Here is an 18,942-nt window from a genome sequence, read left to right on the forward strand (position 1 = left end):
AAATTTGGAGAACTTATTCTACATTATTTCAAAATTTACTAAAAATCTACAGTATAAAGCAGAATGGCATAGGCAAAAGAATAGACATGGATAAATGATACAGAACAGAAAGTACAAGAGGAGATTTATATGTATGGTCAAGTTATTTTCAACAAATATACCAAGGTAATTTGATGGGGGAACAGATTGCTTTTTCAAAAATGAATTTTGTCTACACACAAAAAAATGAGAAAATGAGCCTCAATGCCTACCTTATACCTTACACAGAAGTAAACCAAAACTAGAACACAGAACCAACACAAAAGCTGTGACCATATAATTCCTAAAAATAAATTTAGGAGAATATATTTATGATCTTAGGCTAGACAAAAATTTTTTAGAGAGGAAAGTCAATGCATTAAGCTATTGAATAAACAAATAAAAATTGCTAATTTGAATTGATCAAAATTAAAATATTCCTTAAAAACACCAAGAGCAAGCCACCAATGGGCAACAAGTGTTCTCAATACATATAGCTGACAAATAACATATGCATAATACATTTTTTAAAAAGTAATAGAAAGAATGAATAAGACCTAGTATTTGATAGCACAGTGGGATGACTGTAGTCAATAATAATTTAATTGCGTATTTACAGATGAGTAAGAGTATAGTTGTTTTGTTTGTAATACAAAGGATCAATTCTTAAGGGGATGGATTTTTCCATGATGTGATTATTATGCATTCTATGCTCAAATTAAAACATCTCATGTACCCCATAAAGATATACACCTACTGTGTACTCACAAAAGTTAAAAATTAAAATTAAATATATAGATATATTTTAAAAGTTATAGTTCAATAATAAAAACATAACCCAATTAAAACAAGATGGGCAAACGTCTGAACAGATGCTTTACAGAAGAAGTGCATTAGTTTTTTATTGCTGTGTAAGATACTGCCACAAACTTAAGTGACTTCTGACAATGCCCATTTATTGTCTTATAGTTCTCTTGGTCCAGGTGGGCTTGAAGGGGTGTTTTGCTTAGAGTCTCTCGAGCAAAAATCAAGGTGTTGACCAGGCTGGGCTCTTATTAGGAGGGTCCAATTTTTATTTGGAGAATTCACTTTTAGGTTCATTCAGTTTGTTGGAAGAATTTCACTCCTCATGGCTGTAAGAATTTCACGCATTTCGTTGCTGCTTGTTGGCTGGGGACTATGTGCAGGTCTTGAGGCCACTCTTAGATCCTTGACCCATGGCCCTCTTCATCTAAGGAACAGAGAACCTCCCTCACACCAAATACTTCTCATTCTTCTGCTCTATCCGAATTTCTCTTCTACCACCAGCCTGAGAAAACTCTGACTTTAAAAGGGTTTATGTGATTAAATTAGGCCTGGATAATCTGCCTACATTTTCTTTTTTTGGCTTTATCAAAGTATAACTGACGAATAAAATTTTATGTATTTAAACTGTACGACATGATGATTCAATATACATTGCAAAATGATTATCACACTCAAGTTAATTAATGCATCGATCACCTCACATAATTGCTTTTTTAAAATGTGAGAACACTTAAAGTCTACACTTTCAGCAAATTTCACGTATACAATGCAGTATTATTAGCTATAGTTATATTGTACATTAGATACTCAGAACATACTCATCTTATAACTGCATGTTTGTACCATCTAGCCAACTTCTCCCCACCTCCCCTGCTCCCTAGCCCTTGGCAACCACCATTCTACTTTCACTTTCTATGAGTTTGAACTTTTCTTGTTCTTTTTAGATTCCACACAAAAGTATTTGTCTTTCTCTGCCTGGATTATTTTACTTAGCATCATGCCATCCAGGTCCACCCATATTGTTGTCACGAATGGTAAGATTTTCTTCTTTTTTATGTCTGAATAATATTTCATTCTATATGTATATGAAATGTATTTACAGACATATACAATGTATATAAGTATATATGTATATGTTTTATTTATCCACTTATTCATCAATGGACAGGTTGTTTCCATAGCTTGGTCATTGTGAATAATATCGTAAAGAACATGGGAGTACAGATATGTTCTCCTTGAGAACTGCTCTTTGTTTCCTTCGGACATATACTCAGAACTGGTATCACTGGATGGTGTGGCAGTTCTGCTTTTAATTTTTTGAGGAACCTCCACACTGTTTTATGTAATGGCTGTACCAATGTACATTTCCACTAACAGTGCTCAAGTGTTCCCTTTTCCCTACATCCATATCAATACTGATCTTATCATTTCAATAATAGCCACCCTAACAGATGTGAGGTGATTATCATGGAAGTTTTAGTTTGCATTTTCTGATGATTAGTAGTGTTCACCACATTTTCATATACCTATTGGCCATGTGTATGTCTTCTTTGGCAAAATGTCTATTCAAGTCCTTGGACTGTGTTTTTTAAATGATATTGAGCTGTATGAGTTCCTTATATACTTTAGCTGTTAACCCCTTATCATATATATGGTTTGCAAATATTTTCTCCTATTTTGTAGTTTGCCTTTTCATTTTGTTGTTTCCTTTTTTGTGTGCAGAAGCTTTTTAGTTTCATGTGGTCCCATTTGTTTATTTTTGGTTTAGTTGCCTGTGCTTTTGGTGTTAAATCTAAGGAATCATTGCCAAGATCAATGTCAATAAGATTTTCCCCTATAATTTCTTTGAAAATTTTTATAGGTTCAGATATGACATTTAGTTTTTAATAAATTTGAGTTTATTTTTGTGTATTATGTATAATAGGAGTCCAATGTCATTCTTTTGTTTGTGAATATCTAGTTTTTCCAACACCATTTGTTGAAATGACTATTCTTTCCTCATTATGTGATACTGACACCTTTCTTGAAGATCAGTTGACTATATATGTATGGGTTTATTTCTGGGTTCTGTCTTCTGTTTCACTGGTCTTTGTGTCTGTTTTTATGCCAGTGCCATACTGTTTTGATTACTGCAGCTTTGTAATATATTTTGAAATCAAGACGTGTGATGTCTCCAGCTTTGTTCTTGTTTCTCAAGATTGCATTGGCTATTTAGGGTCTTATTGTGGTTCCATATGAATTTTAGGATTTTTTTCCATTTCTGTAAAAAATGCCATTGGGGTTTTAATCAGGATTACATTGAATCTGTAGTTTGCTTTGGGTAGTAAGTCATTTCAACAGTATTGATTCCTCCAATCCATGAACACAGGATGACTTTTTATTTGTATATATCTTCAATTCTTCTTGCTTTTAAAAATTGATACATAATAATTGTCATATTTATGGGGTACATGTGACATTTTGATACATGCATACAATATGTAATATTCAAATGTGATTAGGATAATCTATCAACTCAAATATTTGCCATTTCTCTGTGTTGGGAATATTTAAAATCTTACCTTTTAATTATTTTGAAACACACAATAAATTATAGTTAACTATAGTCACTCTACTGTGCTACTGAACACTAGAACTCATTCTATCTAACTGTATTTTTGTGGTCATTAACCAACCTCTTTTAATTCTCCCCTGGCAACTCCCACCTGGTTCCCAGCTCTGGCTACCATTATTCTATTCTCTCGCTACATGAGATCAACTTTTTTAGTTTCCATGTATGAATGAGAACGTACTGTATTTCTCTTTCTGTGCCTAGCTTGTTGTAGCTAACATATTAATCTCCAGTTCCATCTATGTCACTGCAAATATATGTTTTCAGTTTCTTTCATCAATGTCTTATAGTTTTCATTGTACAAATCTTTTGGTTCTTAGTTAAATTTATTCCTGAGTATTTTTTTTTTTTATGTTACCGAAATCGGGTTGCTTTCATCATTTCTCTTTTAGGTTGTTGTTAGGGCATTGGCCACAACTGATTTTTGTATGTTGATTTTATATCCTGCAACTTTATGAACTTTTTTATTTGTTTTAACAGTTTTTTTGGTGCAGCTTTTAGAGTTTTCTGCATATAAGTTCATGTCATCTGTAAATTATACTGCTTCATTTCCAATTTGAATGTTTTTTAAATTTCTTTTTCTAGTCTAATTATTCTGGCTAAGACTTTCAGTAGTATGTTGAATAGAGTGATGAGAGTGGTCACCCTTGTCTTCTTCCTGACTTTAAAGGAAGTGCTTTCCAGCTTTTCATGATGAATACATTGTTAGCCATGGGCTGGCCATATATGACATTTATTATGTTGAGGGATATTCCTTCTAAATATCAAATTTGTTGAGAATTTTTATTATAAAATATGTTGAATATTTTGCAAATATTTTGTATCTATTGAAATGATCATATGATTTTCACCCCTCATTCTGTTAATATGGTTTTTCACATTCATTGATTTCCATATGTTGAATCATCCCTGGGATAAATCACTGTTGGATTTGGTTTGCTAGTATTTTGTTGAGAATTTTATATCTATGTTCAGCAGGAATATTGACTGATATTTTCTTTTCTTGTAGTTTTCTTGTCTGGCTTTGGTATCACGGAAATTCTGGCCTCATAAAATGAGTTTGGAAGTGTTCCATTCTCTTCAATTTTTTGGATGCAGTTGAGAATAATTAGTATTAATTTTTCTTTAAATGTTTGGCAGAATTCCCTTGTGAAGCCATCTGGTACTGACTTTCCGTTGTTGGGAGATTTTTGATTACTTATTCAATCTCCTGACTAGTTTTAGGCCTCCTCAGATTTTCTATTTCTTCATGATTCAGTTTTGGTAGGTTTTGTGTTTCTAGTAATTTATCCTTCTTTTGGGGGTTATCCAATTTATTGGCATATAATTTTTCATAGTAATCTGTTGTGATCCTTTGTATTTCTGTCACATCAGTTATAATGTCTTCTCTTTCATTTTTGAGTCTTCTCTCTTTTTTCTTAGTATAGCTAAGGATTTTAAATTTTGTTTATCTTTTCAAGAAATCAGCTCTTCATTTTATTGGTCTTTTGTTTCTCTTGTCTCTATTTTATGTATTTCTTCTCTGGGCATTGTTATTTTCTCTTTTCTGCTAATTGTGGGCTTAGCTTGTTCTTTTTCTAGTTTCTTGAGGTGTAACATTGGGGCTTTTTTATTTGATATCTTTCATTTTTCTTAATGTAGGTATTTATTGTTACCAAATTCCCCCTGTACTGCTTTTGCTGCATCCCATAAGTTTTGGGAGGCTGTGTTTCCATTTTCACTGGTCTCAAGATTAAAAAAAAAATTATCCTTTGATTTCTTCTTTGACACATTAATTGTTCAGGAGTATGTTCTTTAGTTTCCACATATTTGTGACTTTTTCAAGATTCCTCCTGTTATTCATTTCTAATTTTACACCATTTTGGCTGGAAAAGATAGCTGGTATGATTTCAATCTTCTTAAACTTATTAAGACATGTTTTGTGACCTAACATATAATCCATCCTAGAGAATATTCTGTGTGTACATGAGAAAAATTTGTATTCTATTATTGTTGGATGGAGTGCTCTGTACATGTCTGTTAGATTCATTTGGCCTAAGATGTCAATTCCAGTGTTTCCTTATTGATTTTGTGTCTGAATTATCTATCTATTGCTGAAAGTGGGGGGTTAAAATTCCTTAAAGTTGTTACATTGCTGTTTACTTCTTCTTTTAGTTGGGTTAATATGTGCTTAATATACTTAGATGCTCTAATGTTGGATACATATATATTTACAGTTGTTATATGACCCCCTTATTGTAACATCATTATATTTTTTCTCTTGTTGCATTTTTGAGTTAAAGTCTATTTTGTGTGATAAAAGTATAGCTACCCATCCCTGCCCTATTTTAGTTATCCTTTGCATGGAATATATTTTTCATCCCTTCGTTTTCAGCCTATATGTGTCCTGAAAACTGAAGTGAGTATTTCACAGGCAGCAAATAGTTGGGCCCTTTAAAACATGTATTTAGCCATTTATCGAAGTATTTATTGAAGAATTTAATCCATTTACATGTAAACTAATGATTGCTATATAAAAACTTACTATTGTCAACTCATTGTTTTCTAACTGTTTTATAGTTTTTCTTTCTTGATGTCTTTTTTTGAGATTTGATAGTTTTCTGTAGTGGTATGCTTTGTTTTTTTTCTCTTTATCTTTTGTGAGTCTACTACAGGTTTTTGCTTGGTAGTTACCATGAGGTATACATAAAACATCTTGTAGTTATAATAGTCTATTTTAAGCTGACAACAACCTAACTGCAATTGCTTAGAAAAACCTCTACCCTTTTACTTTCATGACAATTTGTGTTTTGATATCATATTTTTATATTGTATATTCATTATCAAATTTTTTACATTTAGTTATTTTTAAATATTTTTGTCTTTTAACCTTTATACTAGAGTTAAATTATTTACACACCACCATTGGAGTACTATTCTAAATTCGACTATATGCTTTCCTTTTCTAGTGAGTTTTATATGTTCATATATTTTCATGTTAGTATTTAGTCTCTTTTCATTTCAGCTTGAAGAATTTCCTCATAGCTTAGCTCCCACTTATGAGTGAGAACATATGATGTTTGGTTTTTCATTCCTGAGCTACTTCACTTAGAATGACTAGATAATTTCAAATGATCTGTCTTACAGTTCACAGATTTTTGGTCTACTTGATTAAGCCTGCTGTTGATGCTCTCTGTTGCATTTTTCATTTTATTCATTGTATTCTTTAGCTCTAGAAGTTCTTCTTTATTATTTATCTCCATTGAGCTTGTATGTTTTCCTTATTTCAGAGTTATCTATGTTCTCTTTGAACTCACTGAGCTTCCTGAAGACATTTATTTTAAATTCTTTGCCCAGCTATTTATAGATCTCTATTTCTTTTAGATTAGTTCCTGGAAAATTGTGTTCCTCTGATGGTATGTTTCCTTGACTTTGCATGTATCTTATAGTTTTGCATTGGTATCTGAGCAATTGATGGAGCAGTTATTCCTTCTAGACTTTATAGACTAGCTTCACTGGGAAAAGGCATTCACCTGCAGGTTGGTGTGAGGGCACTGACTGGATCCAGTGTGGAAATTATAGCTTTGGGAAAGGCCCAGTGGTATAACCTCCACATGGCTTCATCAGCTGAGGTTAACATTGGCAAAGATTGCAGGATTCTTTAATGGCCAAGGCAATGCATGTCTGCAGCGGTGATGAAAGCAGTTGGGATCTTTGGTGGCTGCTAGGAACCTCATGATCTCTTTTTCTCCTACAGGGGATGTCATGGTTGAGGGGATCCCTCTTGGTGCCAAGCCCAGCACATGGGCACCCTCACAGTGGCAGTGACAATGGTGTCTGATGCACAACTGGGCGTCTGCGGAGCAGCCACAGAGATAGGGTCTGGAGTGCAGGCACTGTGGACAGACAGCAGCTCCAGGGTCCAGGGCTCTGGCTAGCCCACATTGACAGGAATTCCAATGTTTGAGATGCAGGAGCCTGCCAAGTGACCATATAGCCAGGGTCCAGAGTGTGAACACATGCAGATAGACAGTGGCTCTGTGTCCAGGGCACTGCCTATACTTTGACAGCTGTGGCTCTAGTGCCTGAGACACAAGTGTATGTGCAACAGCCATAGAGCTAGGCATGGAGTGTGGGCATGTGCAGAGTGTTCACAGAACTGGGGTCCAAGGTGCATGTGTGTGCAGAGAAATTGTGGCTCTGGGTTCCAGAGCAGGCATGGGGTTGGGGGTAGGGGTGGCAGCCCTGGTCTCTGGTCAACACAAAAGCACATCCTTTTAGACAGTGTGCAGCAATGTTTCCCTCTCCTGGAGATCTGTGGTGGGATGGCTGTTGGTTACTTCAGTGGCAAAAGCTACTGATGTCCTCTGTAGAGTAGGCCAATGGGGTCAGTGCCAACAAACACTACAGGGTTTTCTGCTGTGGGGGTTGTTGAGGTCCTCAGTGGCTAAGACTACCAAGGTCCTTTAGAGGGTAGGCCACTGTGGATCATGATGGGACCCAACATATGGCTGATACAGATAACTCATCCCTGTTTGTTTAATCTTTGTTTATGGCCATCTGCAGACATTGCTAAGCCAATCTCCCAAGTGACTTTTTTTTTTTTTCCACTGTGTTTTTGCTTACTGGATTTTTGAGCGCTCCTAGGTCTATTTTTGTTTGGGGATAGCTGTCTAATTGTTGTGTTTTGTGGAAGTATAAAGGCTGGCATCTCCTACTTTGTCGTCTTGCTGATGTCACCCCTAATATGCCTATTTTAAAGTCAACTAGTTAGTAAACCTAATTACATCTACAAAATCCCTTTTGTCCAGTAACATAATGTAATCACGGGAGTAACACCAGGAGCAAATGTCATGGGAGCCACCTTAGAGTTGCGCCTACCATGAAAAAATATATAAATGACCAGTAACGCCATGAAAATATGTGTTCAAAATCATTCATTATAAGGTAGATGCAAATTAAAACCACAATCAAGAACCAGTCCACATGCAATATAAGGGCTAAAATTTAGAAAAACAACAAGATAATACTAAATATTGGCAAGATTGTGAAGCAACTGGAACTGCCATACTTTTCTGGAGGGATGTAAAATGTTTCAATCACTTTGAAGAACATTTGGGTAATTTCTGTAAAGTTAAATGTATAATTACCATATGACTCAGCAAATCTACTGCTTAATATTTACCCAAGAGGAAAAAACAAAACAAAACACTTATGTTTACAAAACTGTTCACCGAAACTTCATTCATCACTGCCCAAAACTGGAAATAACCCAAACGTATACAGATAGGTGAATGAATAAACAAACTGCATATTCATACAGTGAAATTCTTCTCAGCAATAAAAGGAATAAAGTATTCATATATACAACAACATGGATGAATCTCAAAAATATTATGCTTACCTAAAGAAGCCAGACACAAGGGAGTATGTACTGTATGACTCCTTTTATATGACATTTGTGAACTAATCTCCAGTGATAGACTTCAGGTCACTTGTTACCCTAAGTGAAGGATAGTTAGACTGACCAGCTAAAGGCACAAAATAACTTCTTCGGGAGATAGAAATACTTTATATCTTTTTGGGATCATGGTTATTTCAAAAGACTTTGGATTTTACATGTATCATGGATACTTTTTATTTTATGAAAATTATACTTACAATGTTGATTTAAAAATATATTGTATATATTTCTGAAAGAAACAATGACTTACCTTCTTGTATTATTTAACACTTCTGGAATGTAGCTAATGAAAATTAGAGAAAAAATACAAACAAGCTGTAAGTATTTTTAAAGGAAGGGTACCACTATTTGCAGATGAAATCGTATTTCTGGAAAGTCAAGGTAACGGTGAAATAGTTCTGGAATTACTGAGAAGTCTTAATAAAGTGTCTGGATATAAGATAAATATACATTTTTTGGACAAAATAAATAGTACATCCTTAATAGCGGTATAAAATATTAAAACAAAAATATGAAATTTGTATGATCAATCTTTACAAAATATGCACAGACCTGTATAAATTTAATATTGAGATAAAAGGAAGACAAATAAATGGGAAACTACATTTCTGGGTGAAGAGACAAAGCACAAAAAATATGTTCTTTATAAATTACTTCCTAGATTTAATGAAATTCCAATAAAATCCCCAAAATAGAAGAGCTTTGAAAATTTTGAAAAGAGTGAAAAGGGGACTGGCACTGTCAAGGTTACAATATAATTTAATCTCTGATAATCAAATCAGTCTAATCCTAGCAATATAATAAAAAATTGAAACAGATCAATTGAACAGAATAGGTAGCCCGGAAACAGATCTTATTATGAACTAATTATATGTATATGACAAAAGTGGTATTACACCACAATGCAGAAGAAAAAGATTGTTCAGTAAATGGTGTTGATGTAACAAATAAAGTATTAATGCAGATTTTCATCCCATGGTGTATGCCAAAATAAATTCCAAAATCAAATTTTTACTAAAGCCTTTAAACAAATATAAATGAAGGTAAATATTTATTAACTAAAGCATCGTAATACATTGCAAAGGCAACAAGCAGCAAATTTGCCTACGTAAAATTTCCCTTAGAAGAAAATTCAGTGAAGTGCAATAGACCCTAGAGATGTGACTCATCACTAGCTTCTATGTCTAGCACATAGTGTGTGCTCTAATAAATCTTTACAGAACACATGAAAACTTTTTTCTTACTCTTTTGAAAGGCAGCAGCACTATCATTTTTTAACAATATGACAAATTGGGAAAAATGTGTCATATATGAAGCAGGATTAGTATCCTCTTATTAAACATTTGATTAGTATCCTCTTATTAAACATTTATACAAATGGTAAACTTCATTAAGACCCATGAGGTACACAAGTAGGTGAACAAACTGCCACAAAAGAGGGGATACAAAGATTAATCAACATTGGAGAAATGTTGAATGTGAATAACAGAATTGAATATTATCTGTCAAGTTAAAATATTTTTTTAAAATAAAAAATAGCAATATCCAATGCTGGTTTAAGTGTAAGTGTAATAGGTTATCTCATACAATTTGGGGGACTTAATACGAACTTTATAGAAGGGTGATTTTGCATTCTATGTTGACAGCCTTAAAAATATCTACCACTTTTGATCCTGTAATTATTTTTCAGATAATTTATCTTAAAACATTACTCGTTAGAAAGAAAAAAGTTTATGAAAAAAGGTCATCATATGATCACAGATATTAGTAAAATTGGGCAAATACATGTCAAACAATGAGAAAATGAATCTTATGGTATAGCCTTTCAATGGAATATTATATAGCCATTTAAATTATTTTAAAAATTATTCTATATTTATTTAAATTATTTACCTTTATTGTCCCATTAAGCAGAAGAGGAAGCTGATACACAGGGGGTTTATGTGACTTGTTCAGTCTCTGAACTAACTAGCAGGATGTGATATCGAGTAGGCTGCCTTCCTAGTCCACACTCTTAATCAATGCACCATACCGCCTTTGTTTGTTAAAACATAAAAAAAAAAAAAATGTTTTCAGTAGTTTTATGGGTGTGTGTGCACAGGTGTGTCTGTGGGGGGCTCCTTGATCTCCTGTGTACACTTTCACATCTTCCAAAGTTTCTACAATAAGCATGATTTTTAAACATCATTGTGAATGACCTTAATGAATTGTAATATTCTTTTATAATCCTCAAATAAACTTCATTTTGTGTAGTCATACTCAGAGTTTTCATCTTGGGATTATTGGCACCCCCTATATCCAGTTCTGTCTCCACAGATGCCCTGGGGAGCCTCTGGCCCCGCGTCCAGCTTGCTCACCGGGTCTCCCTGGGCTGCATCCATAGTACCAGGATCCTCACTGCTGAAGAGCGTGCTCTTATTTCCCTGCAGACAGCTCCAGGGTAAAGTTGTCAAGCGTTCAAAGGCCACAGGAACGGAGTCTTCGGACCCTCCCAGGTTTCGGCCCCGTGTGGCCTCGCAGATTCCTAGCGGCCGCGGGTTCAAGTCCCAGTCGCTGGCGCAGGCCAGGCACTCACCCGGAAACGCAGTGACCTTACCAAGAGTGGGGTGCCCGCGGAGAAATCTCCTGGGACTGGCAGGGCTGGAGTCGGACTGCGTCGCACAGGCCAGGAGGCCACCGGTGTTTAGGGTTCAGATCTGGGGACCAGCGCCAGCAGCCCGCAGTCCTGCAGCGGCGCCCCTTGAGGACTGCACGCGGAGCCTCGGGGGCAGCAGTCCGCCCGGCTCACCATCCTGTATTAGAATAGGACAGTTCCTGAAAACAATGCTTATCTCACGCTGACTCAAAACTGCCTCTTGAGAAAATCCGGTGTTAATTAAAGAGGGTTGTCGGGGACAAAATTCACGGCTTGTGTTTTGCGGGGGAGTGGTTGTGGCGTGATCGTAATATAAACACGTTATCTCGAGAGTTGATTATGTCTCTGGTTGGAAACAGGAGAAGAGGGTGACTGTTTATGCAGTCCATGGATGGGAACCAGCGTCTCACTTTCGGGGACCGTGGGCAAGGGTCGCCCTTCGATAGCGCGGCGGCTGGTCCACCAGAGAAACCAAGTTTTCTAGGTCGCCGGGGAAAAGTGGAAAATTAGACTTGAGCCAGCCTTGCTCCTGGGAGACATTCGTGCACTCATAGCCCAGCAGTGGGTGCCTCTACCTAGAATGAGCCCTGCATTTCCCGGATCCGTTCAGGGGGAAGCAGCGAAATCCCCAAATCCGCTTCCTTAAGTGGCTGATAAAGGGGTGCTTACAGAGCATAGAAAAACAAAACAAAAAAAAAACAAAACAAAGAAACAAGAATACCTTGAGTGTTTTGACGTTTGAAAACTCGACTCCGGAGAATCATGGAATCATATTCCAAGTTTCAATGTCTAATGAAGTTTAGGGGACGCCTATTACTTGGGTTTGTAAAATCGCGGCGTCGCGCGCGCCCCAAGTCAAAGCTGAGCAGAGCAGGGATGGGGAGGGTCTGCGGCCCCAGGCGCGGCGCGCGGGGCTTCTGCCCAGTTTCCTGCCTCACAGTCGCGGTGTCCGCCCCGGCCCAGAGCAGTTTGTGCAATTTAGAAACTCGATAGGAGGCAGCAGCTGGTCTCCCACCACCCTAAAAATAATCCGCTCCGGCGCACTGCGTGCTTCGCCTAGGGGAGGAAAACTGTCATCGGAGTAAGTGAATCTGTGTCTTTTACATGAATGCCATTTAAACATTTTTAGGAATAACTGTAAGCTGTCGATTTTGAGCTAACATTTCTGCTACCCAAAAACGCCCTCGCACTCTCTCGCACTCTCTCGGCACTTAGCTTTCGCGATCGCTATTTCTAGAATTAAAGGACGAGGCCCGGCTGGAGAAGTGAAGGGGTGGGGATCAGGTTTCCAGTTTTACTTCAAAACTGCGGGCTCCTACTCAAATCAACTGGAAACAGTGAAAGGAGTTATTATTACCGCCTTTCTTGTAGACAATTCTTGTATTGTTCAAGAAGTAGTTTTCTATCTGCTTAATTTTTGTTACTCTTTGGTTTTTTTAGGAGTTCTGCGTCCGGGTTTGAAATTTACATCTTAAGACAGTGTAGGAAGTCGGTGTTTTGAAGGTAGCTCAAGTGCACCGGCTGGGGTTTGCAGCAGCGTGAAGCTATTGCCCAAGGTATTTATTTTTTGCTTTATTTGTTCAGTTTGGGATTTAAAAAAAAATCCCATTGCAGTATCTGTCTAAGGAATACCTACTGAGTAATTTCAACCCTTCTTTTGGTGTGGGATGGTACTTCACAGCCACTGAAGAGTAAATGGGTGGATTCAGATCAGGCACTAAGTCAGAAGTCAGTGGTCATTTTTGCCAGTAATTTTCCTACTTGGATCTGTCACAGTTACAGCCATTGTAGCTAGCTAACTAGCTATACATCTTCTAGTTCTTATTTCTTGAACTAGGGACTGAATAACTTCAAAGAAGTAATTAGAGCATTTGTTTTTGCAACTGACGTCCACCCTGAAAATGCTCTAGATGATGAGAAAGCCCTAAGTTCTTTAAAGTGTCCTGTTTCTCTTTCATAACATAATTTGGTTAATCTCTAAATGATTAAGGAATGAATCCTTTTATATGTAAGAATGAAAAATTTATTTAAATTTAGCATGTTTTCTCCAGGTGTTTCCAGCATTTTAAGCTCTCTGCAATTGCTATTCGATCAGAACTAATGCTTTCTGCTAAGTGAACAGGAAGGAAGACAAGTTTTCACTTGCTTTACTTGTAGTCTAGTTCCAAAGGACAGGGCTGGCCAAAATAAATGGTGTACCTTATATGCCTCAGCACTTAAATGTGTTTTTAGAATTAAATCAGATAACTACTGTTCCTGTCTTGCAGAAGAACCAACAGACTAGATAGGTCAGGTATTATATTCACCAACTAAATCCAAAATGTGTATGTTCTAGATGTGTGGAATTTCATGTAATAAAAACACTGAGGGTGCGATTCTTGCCATGAAATCATAAGTTAGATAATTAGGAGTATTTCTATTTTATGTTTTCTGCTCCGTAGACATACATTAGAAGCAAAATTTCACTTTGATCTTTGTTTTTAAAGTTTATTCAGTCAACTTCTCCAACTCTATCACCTCTCATAAGCAACTGAGCATATTTCGATGGCTTACGCTTGTGCAAAGGGAAACATTGTATCTCCCCATCTACCCTCCCTTCTCTCTCTTTCCTTGAGGCTTGGGCCTCTGTCAGTGCTTAGCTGAATCTAAACAGCTCCAGAAGGGGTGGAGCTGAAGGATGTCAGGTGACAGTTTAGCCAGCAAGAACAGCAATTTATACCTTTCCCCAAACATTCCCAGTTGAACCTGGTGTCTGGGAGGGAAACATTAAACGACAATTGGAAATTTAAGAATTAGAAACGTGGGTTGAATAAAATGCCTTTGATGAACACAATAGTTATCAATATATCAGCAATAAGTTTACTGCCTCCCTCTTTTTGTCCATGTTGGGTTGTAATGGAGGCCGGCTGTTAGAGTGCCACATGGACTCTGGATGTTGGATAAGGAGACTACGGGTTAAAGGGAAAGGATAAAGGAGCAGTCAAAAGAAAAGGTGAAAGGAGACATGCCGTAAGGTAATGGACAGGTTCAGAGACGGCAGGAAATGTGAAGTTAGAGTTTATGGCAGACGGAAAGATCGTTCTAAAGCGTTTACTTTACCAACTTGAAGTTTACACTTTTGTATGACTGTATCATTGCTTATTTTCCTATCTTTTAGATCATATACCCCTACAATATACCCACAGCTACTGAGACTACTGTAATCTGATTCATATAGTCTAAAACCACAGGCACTGTTTCTGACGTGCACCATTGGATTCCTAGTAACTAGCATGTGGTTAGCATCAATAAGTGTTTTTACAGTTAATTAGTTAATGGCATAGAATTCCAGATATCTGGTATATGTCTGAAAATGTTCTTAAATTTTTCAGGTGATTGTACTTCTCTGAGATTTTCTTTCCAGTTACACACAACATTTATCCAAAGGCGATTTAATTGGTAGATTTCAGGATTGATTAAACACCAGGCAAGCAATGCTTATAGCTAATGAAGGGTGTAATTTGCAAAGCAGCAGGTTATACTTTAGCATCTACCTCAATGATACTAGTTTATAAATGTGGCCAACTGGAATATTATAATATTGGATAAGATTATAAAAGTTGCTAAAGTAAAAATCATTTTCTAGTTTGTGCGGGGAAAGTTTATATGTCTTTCAATTAAGAGTGAGCTTTAAGTTTTCTTCTTATCATTTCTACTAAATAAAGGAAGTAGTCTAAAAAATTTCATTACTAGCTATTAGTTTTTAGTTTTGTTTTTGTCTGTCTTTGCCAGAAGTATATTTAACATACACCTATAAATTAATAACTTCCATTTTGCTGTTGTTTAAAAACTTCAAGTCCCTTTTATTCTTTTATCCAGATTAAAACCTTAATAGCTTGTAAGAATTTACCAAGTGTATAACTTCACCTTGAGGTTTTAAAAATACAACTTTTTAAAAAAAGATGAGGGGAAGACTCAACTAGAGAGAATATGAATTATTTATTATAAAAAGAGCTTATCAGGAACAATATGTGAGAGGCATTCTGTATAAGTATTTAAGATTGTAAATACACAGACTCTTTAGCTGAGGTATTCATATAATGCTTTATAAAACCTTTGCTTGAAATTTGATTTCTCTAATAATTTACCTACCATTGACAATCTTTTCTGTATAACACTCTGTTTTTTCCTAGGAAAAGTATTGTTTGTGACCATTGCTAAATCAATTATCAATGAAAGGAAAGAAAGAAAAGGTACTATGCTAGTTAATAAAATTTTTGCCAGCCTTTTGTAATGCAACTCAGAATCCAGTGTGACATAAATATAGAAAGGAAACTAGGTCTAGTGAGGTTAAAATCTTAAACTGTTACTTGTTTTAAAGAATAGATATGATACTTTCTTTAAAAAGCAGGTTGGAGGTTGTGTAATACAGTGGAAAGAAATAGTTTATAAGTCAGACACTTGGGTGTGGACATGGCTGCTCTACTGGTTGGCAAGTTACTGAACTTATCTGGACCTTCGTATCCTCCACTGTGAAAGATGAATTACAAGGTTGTTCTGAGGATTTAAGATATGCAAAGTGCCCAGAATTTAAATAAGTAGTAGGCATTATAAAATAAGTTTTCAGAATGTCAAAGCTTTTCCTGGAATTTCACAGCAGTATTTTGATGGAGCAGACCTTTGCTCATCTCCCATCTGTTTCGGCACAGCAATAATAGAGAACCATTTAACATGTAAGTGAGAGCACGTCACTCCTCTGCCCTGGAATCCCCAGTGGCCCACTTCACTAAGAGTAGAAGCCACAATCCTGACAATGACTTCCAAAGCACAGTGTGACCTTGTCCTCTGTTTCCTCTCTAAACTCATCTACTTCTACTCATGGAGTACCAATTTCCAGTTAAAAGACATCCTGCGTTTCAAACTTGAGTACAGTGTATTTCATGTGAGAATATTCTAACTATGGAATCTGAGTAGTTTCATTGACTTGTCATTTGAGTTAGGTTTAATTCATCTTGAGCATTTGATTTTTAATATTCTTCAGGGAAACACTGATTACTGTTAGCCATTACTGCAGGCACACTTGTCTCTGTATATTAGTATTTCCCACAACTAGTGAAATGTTTCAGCAAACTCTGTCACAGTTTACTGTACAACTTTAGTTGTTTATTAGTACATTTTCAGTGAGTATGGGAAAATATTTGAAATTATATCATTTTGACTTTTTAGTCATCGGTTCAGTTTTTTTCTCCTTTTTCTTAATATATGACCATTTTTGTTCTTTGAAAGCATTTTAGACAGACACTCGTTTGAGGTACTACTATAGGTAGATATTAATTATCATACATTTTCCACATGAAAGCATTTTTCTCTGGAAGTAAAAGCTATGGAAAAGAAGATTTCATAGGACGTATAAGGCCTTTATAAGAAACCTTCAGGTTGCTTTGGCACAGAGTTTCTTATTTCCTCAGCTTTTAAAATAAACGGGATTAATTTTATGATACAGCCCCCTATTCAAGGCTATAATTTTATGAACAAGAATTTACTAATAAGAGGATTTTTCTTTCTCATTTCTCTCCCTTCTAGAGTAAACCATATAAGAAGAAATGAGCCTTTCATTTTGTGGTAACAACATTTCTTCATATAATATCAATGATGGTGTATTACAAAATTCCTGCTTTGTGGATGCCCTCAACCTGGTCCCTCATGTCTTTCTGTTGTTTATCACTTTTCCAATATTGTTTATTGGTAAGTAATCTAGTGTCTTATGTTATACCACTTGATGTTTATATATCTTGCTAATGGCTGAGATTTGTGATAATGTTGACTTAATTTGTGTAACATGGAAGCTGATGGCTGTGAGAAATGAGCAAGCAAGTATTTTGTGTTTTTCAAACACATATTTTTAACAGGTGATCTTCCGTAGGTGAAATTGAGGTCACATGCTTGCTTAGGAATGGCCTTCAGGTAGCAGCAGCAGTTTTTTAAAAAGAAGGAAAGAGAAATATATGAGATAGATCTACAGCATTAGTTGAGCACTTACTTTGGGTTAGGTAAAGGGAATGGAAAATGAACAAAAGAGTACTTGCCTTCAGGGAATAGTCCAGTGGGGCAGATGTGTTAAAGTCATGAGAAATGACTATGCCACATTGTAAGCCTATTTACAAGCACAGGAACAAATTAACCTGCTGAAACAACTCACTCTTTGGAGGTGGTGGGGAAGATAGTGAGTGACATGTTTGGGGAACTGGAAGATGCCAAGCATGCAGGTTACAGTGGGAGTGATGAGGTTGTGTTTTATGTAGAAAGAGGACATTCACAAAGAATTTGGAACAAAGTTAATATTACAGTTTTGTCTATTATTTTACAGTTTACATATGTACAAAATCTGATAATTAAGGGCAATTATGAATAATTTGTATAACTTACCCAAACAGACCCTTTAACTTTTTAAAAATTATGAAGTATTTTGATACCTAAAATAATGGAGATTAATATAATAAACATCCATTGAGCCTACGCTCATCTAAAGAATATAGAAATAAGAATGAAAGGACCTCTCTCTGCACACCATTTCCTGGTCTTGTGACTCTTTCCATATCCTACGTTCCTATCTTTTCACAGGAGGCAACCACTATTTTGAGTTGATTGTGTTTAATTTTTTCATGCATGACATTTTTCCAATTAAATAAGTGAAAAAGTTTTCAGATGCATTTTCTTAAGAAAACCAGCAAAATTTAATGATCTGCTTTAAGGGAATGTTTGAAAATCATTCATATGCCTTTACTTATTCATTTAACAAATATCAATTGAGAGGATACTATGTGCTTGGCATTATTCTAAGAGGGATTAAAGAACTCATCATATGGTATATACACAGGCCAACATAACTCTTGGTACATAGTTATGTTAAACAAATGTACAGATGCTAAATATATTGAGACCAGAATGGCCATACGTAGAAACATCAGTCTTTGTTTATGTAGTGTTATTTGTAGGCCATGAAGAACGCCCTTTGGCCAAAAGTAGAAAAATTGATTTTTTAACTGTAATTCCACAATTAATAATTCCCCATTTATTGATATCTGGTTAACTTTTTGAGAGCAAGAACAGTGACATTCCATTTTGTATCCCTAGCATCCAGCATAGAGGCTGGCACCAGGGTATTTGAATAGAATAGAATTTGAGGGGACATTGTTAAAGGGAAATAGAAAAAATTCAGACTTCTCATTTATGACATTGGCTACTTGAATTAGTGAAGGATCATAAATCAATCTTAAAAACTATCAGGTACTAGGAAAATTACAAGGTTGCAAAAAAAGACATAGAACTTGCCTATGGGAGTTTACAGCATAAGTTCTAGTAGAATATATTAAATATAACTAATGATGAATAAATCAATGAATAAATTGAAAACAACTAAGACATGAATACTCATTTCAAATAAAAGGG

At 35.8% G+C, this 18,942-nt stretch overlaps 1 protein-coding gene across 1 annotated transcript in view; it reads left to right on the forward strand.

The window, feature by feature from the left end:
• ABCC9 (ATP binding cassette subfamily C member 9) overlaps nucleotides 1-18,942 on the forward strand; it is a 229,140-nt gene that overhangs the window by 65,904 nt on the left and 144,294 nt on the right. Inside the window, exons 7-9 of the mRNA XM_063639618.1 lie at nucleotides 12,955-13,070; nucleotides 15,687-15,746; nucleotides 17,077-17,238. Of these exons, the coding sequence (XP_063495688.1) occupies nucleotides 17,097-17,238 (142 nt within the window). The 5' untranslated portion in view covers nucleotides 12,955-13,070; nucleotides 15,687-15,746; nucleotides 17,077-17,096. The remainder of the gene's footprint in view (nucleotides 1-12,954; nucleotides 13,071-15,686; nucleotides 15,747-17,076; nucleotides 17,239-18,942) is intronic.

The sequence above is a fragment of the Symphalangus syndactylus genome, chromosome 5 (genome assembly GCF_028878055.3).
Source record: "Symphalangus syndactylus isolate Jambi chromosome 5, NHGRI_mSymSyn1-v2.1_pri, whole genome shotgun sequence".
Lineage (NCBI taxonomy): Eukaryota > Metazoa > Chordata > Mammalia > Primates > Hylobatidae > Symphalangus > Symphalangus syndactylus.